Consider the following 12,409-nt stretch of genomic DNA (forward strand, 5'->3'; position numbering starts at 1 on the left):
AATCTAGATATGGAACCCTTCTGTTTTGAAAAGTTCTGAAAATCATAGATAGCACTGTTAATTGTTATTCAATCACTAATCTTTTGTCACCATCTTGGGTAGTTTCTAATGGAATCCAGAGAGTCAATTTTAATATTCTTTGCCATTTTATGTTCCCTTACGTTTATTAAAGGTGTATTATTTACTAGGCTTTAATTTTGGGTTCAAGTTTTTCCTTTTATTTTGAGAAAGAAAGAAAAATAGAATTTAAAATCCTTTGGTTTAAGTATTATGAAAATATCAAAAACTCTCCTCCATATAGGGGTCACCAGTCACCTTCTAGCTGGAATACAGTTGCCTTTTTGCTGCTAAGATGGCTTTCCGTTTTCCATGTCTTCCACAGTCTCAGTTCTAACACTCCTTCTTCTGCCAAATCAATGACCGTGGTATATTTATTTAACTTTGCTCTCTCATACATTAAACTGGCTTTAATAATACCTCATTCAAGAAGTTGTATAAGTGAGATAATGGATATGAAGTACTTAGCATTGTGACAGACATATAGTAGATGTTCTGCAAACGTTATTTAATAATACAATTTAAATTATATTGACGAATGATATATTTTTTTTACTATTTCATCATTTTCTTTTTCTAGAATAGAATAGGTAGTAATAGATAATAGTGTGTTTTAAAATGATAAAGTAATATCTCACATGATTTCACCAAATGAACAGAACTGAACAAATTCACTTTTTTTGTGTTAAATAACTTCACTGGAACTTTGCAATAATACTCTTTTATTTATTTATTTTTTTAATTGTGATGTGGGTGAAAGTTTACAGAGCAAATTCACTTTCCATACAACAGTTCACATACACTTTGTCTCATGACACTGACTACAATTTACCCCAATGCAACAGCTCCCCCCCACTTCTTCCCCATAGTTACCTCTTCCCTGTGACCTTCACTCCATGCACTCCTGCCCCCTGAGCTATGTCCCTGTGCATACACAGCCCTTCTATTCTCCCATGATTGTTCTCTCCAAGGAGTGTATCTACCTAGTATAAATGTTCACCTCATATGTCTGTCTTTTGTTTGGCTGGAAGCTACAAGTGTGGGTTCAATTCCAGACCTGAAGGGCAGCTAGGGGCCATAGTCTCAGTGGTTCCAACAGGCTCTATCGGACCAGCAAACTTAGTCCCACTCTCCCCTTTTTTTTCCCAAATGATTTTCAGTTTTGTTCCACTTTGTTCTCCCACTGCCATAATACTCTTAATGTGGTTTCCTGCACTGGCTTGACCTATAATGGAGAAATTAGTATAAAATTAGCATACAGAGCAAGGTCATTTTACACCTCTTCTAAATGGCTTATTTAGTCAATTGGTGCAATATAAAGGTTCCAGTACATTGTGTCAAAAACAGGTAGCAAAGTTCTAGTAGTTTTTTTCTAACTCTATTATTTTTTAAATCAAGATCTTTAATCTATTGAATCCTGTTAGCTTTGATGGTGAAGTCAATGTTTTACTCACCTTTGTATTCCCAACAGCCCTTAGCACATAGCAGGCATTTGTGAAAAAATTGCTCCAGAACTCTGAAAAAATGATTTGTAACTTAATATGGTGGATTTATTTGGTACTTTATTTTTCCTGGAAAATATCTACAGTCTAGTGTTTCTGCCTTTTCTCCTTTCATCCCAATTCTAAGTGCTACCAGTGCCTGAACAACAGGGAAAATGTTGCTGAATAATGTTATATGAGGTCTGAATATTGTAATGCACCTGTACTGAGCCATTTGTACACATCCATTACCTTCCTATTTATGTATACCTTCCTTTTGAAATATGCTTTATCTTGTAGAAACCACAGAAGTTTCTTTTTCAGCATACTGATTTAATAACCTTCATATTGTCATGCAATGCAAGTATCCTATATAGAAACCTTTCAGAATTAAAATCTTACCTCCCCTATGAGATAAAGAGAAAATAAGAATAAAAATGTATCCACATAAAAGACAAGAGAAAGAGTTAAAAGATATAAATCTGCCAAAAAGTTTTTCTTCCTGTAAAACAGCAGCAATTTGAACTGCAGACAATTTTGTGTGTTAAGTACTGCCATTCAGCCCTTATCCCTAAGGCTGCTGATGAACATTTTGAAGAGGAATTTGAAATAATAATAATAATACAGAGAATAGAGTCCCAGGATGGGCTACATAATTTGTGAGGCCCAGTGAAAAATGAAAATGCACAGCCCCTTCTTCAAAAATGATTAAGAATTTCAAGACAGCAATAGCAGAGCATAAAACCATGAAGCTAGCCCTGTAGGATTCCCTGTTTCTGGGAGGTGGTCTTCCTGTTGGTACTTTGCCTAGAAGCTCTTTGGAGTGAACGCCTTCATTGTGTTTGAAAGCATTGAGACTTGAACATCAGAGAGAGTAAACTGGTATGGGTTGTCCATCGTGAACATGTAGCTAGGCTGGCCAGTACAGTTACTGGCCATTGTAAGATGGTCAGCAAGGCCACAGAAGTGAAAATAATGAGGTCATTCATTCCATGAGTGGTGATTGAGCCCTTTGAGAGTAGAGAAAGCAACAAGGAGAGAATAAGCATTTATTTAGTGTCATCTTTGGATAGGAGCCATATTGGGCTCTTTTTTAAAAAATACATTATCCTGATTTGTCATGAAAATCTTACAAAATAATTTTATTACCCTCATTTTCTGCATGTGGGAACTGAGCTGCAAGGATATAAAATAACTTGCTCGAAGTCACACAGCGTATAAATGCAAATGGTGATTACCCACATCTGTCCTCATACCAAGGCCATGTTCTTTCATGAGTATTGGTATCATGCTGGCTAATGTCTGTTTTTAGGGACTGGTAGCCACAGTGAAAATGCAGCCTTGAGAAGCAGCAACAACAACAACAACAAAAAAAAGCAGGAGTGTGATTAGGGAGGGAAATTTAGCCTGGCAGTTTCTGTAGTGTGAGGAAGCAGAGCCCAGCTCAGACTGAGGCCATGAACCAAACATAGAATACAGTAAATGACAAGGGAGTCATTATTATCCTGACCAGTCAGAAGTAACTGTCTCCCTTACAGTAGAGTAATACAGTGGTTACAGAACAAATGTAACATGTTGGAGATAGATAGAAGATAATCTTGATTGTTACAGAATAATAGCTTCTACAGTAAAGGCAAAAAAGTTCTCAAATTATAGGAATCAGACTTTGTTCACTCATATTCCACTTCCTTTACAATTTTTCCATGTCTGTCTTACCCATACCATTAAATATGTAACATATATTTGAAATCTTGTATTCTATGTCAGAGGAATGCCTGGATGGTGCACATGGTTAAACACTGGACCACTACCCCTAAGGTTGGCAGTTCAGACCCCTCCAGAGTTGTCTCTGGAGTAAGGCCTGGTGATTTCCTTCTTGTGTCTTGAAAACCCTATGGAGCAGTTCTGCTCTGGACACATGGGGTTGCCATTTGTTAGAATCGAGTCAACCACAAACAACATCAACATTCTCTGTTAGTATGAATGGGTTTATACTAACCAAAGCACTAGCTTTCTGTCCTTAGTCAAGCCACTCTACTCATTGTTAAAGGTCATTTCTTCTTCAATTTACTCAACTAATATTTATTGAGTGCCTTGTATGTTCTAGGATCTGTCCACCTGGAGAAGTGGGGCGGGTGTGAGAGGAAGAAAAGGCAGAGATGAGAAAGATGTGGTCCTTGCCTCAGAGACTTTCAGACTGATGAATCAAATAACAGAAACAAGAGAACATAACCATGACTTTTGTGGATATTTCAGCATATAGTTCTTATATCCATAGTTTAGAATATGTATGTACACACATATATATATATATATGTCTAACAACAACATATATATATAGTTATGTTATATATATGTGTGTGTGTTTCACTTGAACACCTTTTCTACACAGTAATTTGATTTTATAGATTAAAATGCCCATTACTTTCTTCTACTGTTGCTTTTATTTTTTCTTGCAAATAAAAAAGCGTTATAACAAAAGGTGATTTGTATGTTACTTACAACATGTGGTTACCATAATTTTTTTTTTTTTTTTGCTTCCAGTGTAAAACTCTTTCTGGAGTCTGTGATCACATCATATCCCTATCATCAGATCCTCTGGTTTCACAGTCTGCCCACCTGGAAGTGATTCAGCTGGCAAACATCAAGCCAAGTGAAGGGCTGGTAAGAGACACCATGTTTATCAAAGCCACCATCCATCAGCAAACAGTTAATGATATGGGCAAAGCAACCTCCAAATATGGGAATCCATGAATTTAAAAAGTCAATGAACGTTTTCATATATTTATCTAGAGGAGTTAAGATAGTAGGAGTTTGTCATGATAAGATGTTTTAGGAAGATAAATGAAAATTAAAGAGAATTGAAAATGGTGATTTAAAAAAAAAATTCTGTTTACCTTGGTAATAATTTAGCTTTCTTGCATTTTTTAATCCCCCTACCAAACTTTCTTAACCTTAAAGGAAGTTTAAGTTCTATAATAAACACCACATTGTTACCTACACATGCAGTGGGTTTTATTTGTTTTGTTTGTTTTGCTTTGGTTTGTTCTGGCTTCAATAGTTCTTTCTTCCCCTCGGGAGAATAATCTGAACAAAACCCATGTTCTTTGTAACTCATATCTATTCTTTCTTATAAAAGCAAATAAACAAGTGGATATTTCCAACACTAGACTAATATCTATATGATCTATTTTTTTCTTGTAGTATGTAATAAGATAATCATCTATATTTTGTTCACCTGATTAAAAAGTGAATTGGTTCTAAGTTTAACCCCAGAGAGGGCTTCTTTGTTTTTGACTTTTAATAAGCCTCAAGGGGAAAAGCATATAAAATTGATACTGATACTTGAGAGAAAAAAACAAGAAACTGGTTAGAGAACATTTGACCTCACTTGGCAGCTATTCCATGTTACCTTAGTGCCAAAGTGTTTCTACTTTCTCCCTGTAATTGAATTTTCCAGGAAAGCCATTAATGATATTTTTGAAAGTAGAAATCCTGAAAACTAGCATTAATAATTGAATTCAGAGTATATTCTTATAAGCTGCTAAGCATGAAAGGTAATCCCACAGAATATGGAAATTATCAAACAGTATCATTAATATCACACACAAGTAAAATCTTACTGAAGATAAATCAAAAACGGTTGCAGCAGTATATTGACAGAGAACTTCCAGAAAGTCAAGCTGGATTCAGAAGTGGACATAGAACGAGGGATATCACTGCTGGTGTGAGATGGATATTGGCTAAAAGAAAAGAATACCAGAAAGATGTTTACTTGTGTTTTTTTTTTACTATGCAAAAACATTCACTTGTGTGGATCATAACAAATTATGAATAACATTGAGAAGAATAGGAATTCCAGAACACTTAATTGTACTTATGAGGAACCTGTGCATAGACCAGAAGGCTATCATTCGAACAGAACATGGGGACACTACATGGTTTAAAATCAGGAAGGGAATGCATCAGGGTTGTATCCTTTCACCATACTTATTCAATCTGTATGCTGAGCTGTATGCTGTATGCTGAGCAAATAAACTGAGAAGCTGGACTATATAAAGAAGAGCATGTCATCAGAACTGGAGAAGACTCATTAACAACCTGCAATACGCAGATGACACAACTTTGCTTGCTGAAAGTGAGGATGACTTGAAGCACTTCCTGATGAAGACTGAAGACTATGGTCTGCAGTATGGATTACACCTCAGTATAAAGAAAACAAAAATCCTCACAACTGGACCAATAAGCAATATCATGATAAACGGAGAAAAGATTGAAGTTATAAAAGACTTCATATTACTTGATTCTACAGTCAACACCAGTGGAAGCAGCTGCCAAGACATCAGATGATGTACTGCACTGGGCAAATCTGCTGTGAAAGACCTCTTTCAAGTGCTGAAGAGCAAAGATGTCTGCTTGAAGACTAAGATGCACCTAACCCAAACCATGGTATTTTCATTTGCCTCATATGCATGTGAGAACTGGGCAGTGAATAAGGAAGACCAAAGAAGAGTCAATGCTTTTGAGTTGTGTTGTTGGTGAAGAATGCTGAAAGTACCATGGACTGCTAAAAGAACTAACGAATCTGTCCTGGAAGAAGTACAGCCGGAATGCTCCTTGGAAGTGAGACTGGCCACACTTTGTCTCACCTACTTTGGTCATGTTGTAAGAAGTCACCATTCCCTGGAGAAGGATATCATGCTTGGTTAAGTGGAGGGTCAACCAAAAAGGGGAAGGCCCTCAACAAGATGAATTGACACAGTGGCTGCAATGATGGGCTCAGGTATAGCAAGGATGGTGGGGCTAGCACAGGACCAGGCAGCATTTTGTTCTGTTGTACATAGGGTTGCTATGAATTGGAGACAACTTGACAGCACCTAACAAGAACAACATGGCTCCTAGTGCTAGTGTGGTTTTTGTGGATGTTTCCTGGGAAGACAGAAATCAGCCTATCAGACATAACCAACATGCCATCATCGTAACCTACAAGTATTGTATCCAACTTTGATTGCTTTCAGGAGTTTCTTTCTAACATCTATAAACTCATTTGAAGTAATATGATTTTAAATTGTATTCCTTTTGATTACCTTTACAAAGTTCAGTTTTATTTAAAAGATCATTCAACCTACAGTATTAAAGATTTTTCTTGTCACATCTCCTCTTTCAATAGTTGCAGAGGAAAGAAGCCTCTCTAAGCATGGTGTGTAGTGTGGAAAATTATTAAGTAATACTACATTAGACTAAGAGTCAAGACACCAGGATACAAATTGTTTATGTATAATATAGCTATTTAGTGTGATCTTTAGGGGAAGGGGTACATTTAACCTCTCTGGCCTCGATAATTCATCTGTAAAACGTGGGGGATAGGAAGAGGTGAACTAAAAACCAGAAACACAGTTGCCACAAAATCTGTTCTGACTCATGGTGACCCTTTGTGTGTCAGAGTAGAACTGTGTTCCATAGCTTTTTCCAATGGCTGGTTTTTCAGGAGATCAGTAGGCCTTTCTTCAGAGGCACCCCTGAGTGAACTGGATCTTTAAAGCCCCTCCTAGCCAGTGAGTCTGTGATCCCAGAGCCTTTTCCTTTCCTCTAATTTTCACTGAAGTCATAGGGAAAAATAGCCATATAAAGTGAATCAATGCAATGGTAATTGATGAACTTCATGAAATTTTGAAGTTTTTAATGAAAACATACCCCTGAACAGGTTGGGTTTTCATTTATTTATTTATTTTAATTTCCAAGGGAAATCTGGGTCTGCTCTTTGGACTTGTCATTAACTTAAAATGTGAAGAACCTGATTCAGTTTACTGGTGTGGGAAAAATTGAAAAGTGAGTGCCTACCATTTGCCAGGGAGCTCTGGTAGCATAGTGGCTAAGGCACTTGACTGCTAACCAGAAGGCTGGCGGTTCAAACCCACCAGCCACTCCTCGGAAGGAAGGTTGGGCAATCCTACTTCCGCAGTGATACTGCCTCGGAAACCCAAGGAGGGGTCGCTATGAGTTGGAGCCGACTCGATGGCAAATAACAACAACAACCATTTGCCAAGTATTTTCCTCACAATTTTATAGAGTAGGTATTAATTTTCCTGTTTTACAAATGAGAAAACAGAATCATTAGGTCATTATCAATTTCTCCTATATCACATTGTTAATAATGATCAAAATTTGAAGATTTTTGGGAGTACCTATTCTATGTGCATATAGGGAGGCCATTTTGATTCCAGAAAAAGCAAAAGGCTCAAAGAGGCTAGGTACAGTGGGCTCGCAAGGACAAGACCCACTGTGCTTGAGTCGATTCCAACTCATAGTGACCATGTAGAACAAAGTAGAACTGCCCCATAAGGTTTCCAAGGTTTACAGAATCACACTACCGCATCTTTTTCTCACAGAGTGCATGATGGGTTTGAGCTGCCAACTTTTGGTTAGCAGCCGAGTGCTTTAACCACTGTGCCACCAGGGCTCCTCATAAAGAGAAGAGGGACAGATATGGAAGATAAACCACTGGCTAATTTTAATGTGATTATTGATAGCAGGTTACTTGTGGTCTGGCTGCTTATAATTTGACCCTTCACCCATCCGCACCACCATGCTTTTTGAGATTTAAATTAGGAGCTAATAGTTTGACACCCGTGTTTTTTGAACTGGGTAAGACAAATATACATTGCTAGAGAGCCATTTCTAACAGGCTTTTGAGGTTGGGATCATGCTTTTTATGGTTAATATTTGGTTTTGTGGATAAGAAAAACCTAAACCTCAAAGTAAGATATCTGTTACTAATTTTGTTATTCTACAATATATAGGTAATAAACAATAGAGGCAGAATTTAAGTCCAGGTAAATCTAAATGAACTACACCTGAACAAAGCTTTTTCCATTATCTCACATTCAAATTTGAAATTGTTAAAGGGTGGTGTGAGAAGTTTAGTAGAATTGATTTTAAAACTGGAACTCCTTAGGAAAATTCATTTTTAAAGGACAATGGGCAATACTTCATTGGGAAGATATTTCCAAGGAAGGAAAAGAAAAACTGAAAATGTTGAAAACTAATAATTTGTATAAAAAAGCCATTTCCTGTGATTCATTATCAGAGGTTGTTGTTGTTGTTAAGTGCCGTCGAGTCGTTTCCGACTCATAGCGACCCCATGCACAGCAGAACGAAACACTGCCCGATCCCACGCCAGCCCCACAATCCCTGCTATACTTGAGTCCATCATCGCAGCCACCATGTCAATCCATCTCATTGAAGGTCTCCCCCTCTTTCGTCGACCCTCCACCCTACCAGGCATGACATCCTTCTCCAGGGAATGGTCCCTTCTTACAATATCATTATCAGAGGACAATACATTATCAGAGGAGGAGAGACTAAATAGAGATTTTCAAATACATTATTCAAATTTATGATTTTAAATCTCAGCCACCTTTAAGTAAGTTTAATCAGTCATATTTGAAATTAAATAGATTTGAGAATTGTGTTAACTTCTAGCATATGCTTAGCTATAAATATCTAAATGGTAAATGAAGGAAAGAAATATAGGTGGGAGAAAACTAAGTTTCAATGAAGTTTGATTAACTTAGAAATGTTTGCATAATTTCAAAACATTTGCTAATTTCAAAATAAAATGTCTCTTACAGGCAAAAAGTAGCTGCTTTGTTTTTCCATCAATAAACTGGATACAGGCAGTCCCTAGGTTACCACAAGATTAGTTCCTAAATGTGTCTTTAAATCTCATTTGTAGCTAAGTTGTAACAGGTGCATAAGGATCTTATTGAGCCTCACTTAATGCAAGAAAAGGCTCAAAGCCTTTGCAATGATTTAAAAGCTGCACATGCAGCAAGTGAAGGTGATTGTGATGAAGAGTTTGTTGCAAGTAGGGGTTGGTTCATTCATTTCAAAGTGATGGCAAATTGTCTTTAAGTCTGTAAGTTAGAAGATTGTTCCTGTCAAAAAAGAAAATTTCACATTCTGTTAGGAGTGAGAGAAAAGGAGTTTTACTGAGGAATTATACCGCTCAAGCTGGGCTGTGCTAAGTGAAAATACAAAGCACTCCACTGTCCCTACCAAGTTAGACATTTTATGCATAGAACAAAGGAAAGGTAGCAGGTTAATGATTGATTCAGCTGCAGCTCTGGAGTCTTTTGAAATGTAAAAATTGACCATTTGGCTAGCCGGGAGTGAGTTTTACTCCTTAAGTGAGTGGCACCCACCAATTTGGTTATACACATTCTTCCCAGGAACAAATTATTTACATCCTGCCCTTCTGCTTCCTGGGAGTATGTGTTGATCCCACCGTTCCTGTCCTGAGATAAGCGCCTCCATGTTTGAAAGTTTCCATCTTCATTCTTTAGCTCCTTATCTAATTAGTAAAATATCTTAGATTTCAAGGTCCTGAAGCATTGAGTCAAGTGGACTTGACAGCAGTGAGCTTAGTTTTTTTGTTTTGTTTTATTTTGTTTTGAAGCATTATAAGAAATGGTGAGGAAAGTGCTTAGTTGTGATGAAACAAACAAACAAACAAACATATGAACCTTGCTTTTAAACAATAATAATTAGCAGAAGGTTATAGGAAGGAAAATTGGAGCTATCCTAACACATTAAAACTGGATCAGTCAAGAGATGAGTTGAATAGAGAGGAATGGTTTGTGGGGGGCATCCATGGGGGACCTCTTGGCCTCAGAGTTCTTTTTCTCTTCAAGCACCTGGACTGTCTCCAAATATGCCTTATTCTACTTGCTTGTCTATGAGGTTGCTTTGTCTCCTGCTGGTTAACTGACATTTGGAAACAGAATGAAGCAAATGTCAATTTGGCAGGCTGAACAAGAGAAAGGGAGCGGTTCAAGTCAGCTCCAGAATTCATTGAATTTTAAAAAAGAAAAAGGGGAACTAAAGGTGCTGATGAAATGAAAGCCTAGGTTTGTCGTAGTTCCCAAAAAAGAGCCATTTGAATTACATGTGCTACTGCTGTTTGAAGGAGCTCTGGTAGCATAATGCCTAAGGCATTTGACTGCTAACCAGAAGACTGGCGGTTCAAACCCACCAGCCACTCCTCAGAAGGAAGATGGGGCAATCTACTTCCATAGTGATACTGCCTCAGAAACCCAAGGAGAGGTCACTATGAATCGGTCCGACTGGACGGCACATAACAACAACAACAACAACTGCTGTTTGACCCTTTCACGGAGGTGAACAAGTGATCAAAGGTGTTTCTGTGAACTCTTTAACACTCTGAAAATGATTAGCTTAAACTTCATCCTAGCAGCTGGTTTCTTTCTTTTGGTGCCTGACTTTTGGCCATTTTTTAAATTTGTACTACCAGAAGGAGATAAGAAGGATTAAGAAGTCAGTTTTGATGATTAAAAATAGTTATAACAGATGGTTTATTGAAATTAGAAATTAAAATATTATAAAACAAAATGTCTCCATTCTGTGTGGCATTTTAAATGAGATTTGTTTCTATCCTATTGCTCATGACTGACAAGCTTCTAGATGGAGCCTCATGGACATAGCTAGATTCATCTTGATTCAAGCATTTTTAAAATAATTTTTATTAATCTAACATAGCTTTAGTATATATTACATAAAATTGTTATGATGAGATCCTCTTCTTACAACTATTAGATACTTGCTTTAGTTGATAATTGCCAGTTTTTTTTTAATTCCTGGTACATATAATAAATACACACAAATATTATTTCCAGATTCATAACTAGATTATCTCATGATTTTCTATTATCTCAGTAATGATAATCTTTTCTAAGCTTTTTTCTTAGGATACTTGATTTCCTCTATGACCTAGTGATTTATGAAGTTATTTACAACTCTTGTCAAAGATCTTTAATTCATGTGTTAAAGGAAATGTGAAGAGAAATATAACTAAGCATCTGCTTACAGATATCAGAAGAGATGAGTGATTAAAATTAATTTGTAAAATACCAAATCCAGTTATTCTTTTTTACTACATTTTGCACAGTACACATTTGCTAAACATGTCTTGGTCTTTTAGAATAAATATTAAACAGTGAATATTTGACCTTAATATCTACAGTTGCCAAATTCTGTGTTCTAAGAAGAAAAATGAAGATGCATAAACTTCCTGATTGTTAGTAAATAGATAAATAAGGTATATAGTGGTTGAGAGTATGGTCTCTTGAAATAGATTGCCTGGACTTGAAACCTGACTTGAAATTACCTTATGCAAACTAGCCTACCTTTCTGTGCTGTAGTTTTCTTGTTTCTATGACATGTAATAATAGTTTCTACCACATAGGCTACTGTGAAATAAATGTAAAACACTTAAAAAATAGTCCCTGCATGATATAACAAGTTAGTGATGATGAGGATGCATGATGATAGTTTTATATGTCCAAGCAATATATTTTGTTTGTTTCACTGTCTTTTCCATTTTCTCCTATCACAGCCCTTCTGTGTTAAAAACTAAAACAAAATTTAGTATCTAACTATGCAAATATATTTAAAGATCACTTATTAATTTGATGTCATCTTATTAATTCCTGATGAATGATTACAAGAATCTTGTCCTTTTCTAAGTTCTATAGTAACACCATTATATTTACCTTCCAATACATAATGGGATGAATATTAACATTAAAAGTAAGTACATTATACACCTGTCACCAGCTTAAAATTGATTGGGTAATCTACTTCCATAGAGATACTGCCTGAGAAACCCAAGGAGGGGTCGCTATGGGTCAGAAAAATGACTCAACAACAGTGAGTTTGGTTTTTGGTTATATGATTATAGCCAAGAACTACTAGCCAATGTGGTATTTGATTTCTATTTATACTTCTGTTAAGAACCTTAATTTTCTTAAATAAAGTGATAAACTTTCCTTTAAGAAAATAGGTAGAATCTG

The 12,409-nt window shown here is 36.4% G+C and overlaps 1 protein-coding gene across 1 annotated transcript in view; it reads left to right on the plus strand.

The window, feature by feature from the left end:
- CNKSR2 (connector enhancer of kinase suppressor of Ras 2) overlaps positions 1–12,409 on the plus strand; it is a 472,642-nt gene that overhangs the window by 241,488 nt on the left and 218,745 nt on the right. The window contains exon 8 of the mRNA XM_007957427.1: positions 4,083–4,202. Coding sequence (XP_007955618.1) covers positions 4,083–4,202 — 120 coding nt within the window. The remainder of the gene's footprint in view (positions 1–4,082; positions 4,203–12,409) is intronic.

This window comes from Orycteropus afer, unplaced genomic scaffold, assembly GCF_000298275.1.
Source record: "Orycteropus afer afer isolate SDZICR_OR568_19922 unplaced genomic scaffold, OryAfe1.0 scaffold00749, whole genome shotgun sequence".
Classification (NCBI taxonomy): Eukaryota; Metazoa; Chordata; class Mammalia; order Tubulidentata; family Orycteropodidae; genus Orycteropus; species Orycteropus afer.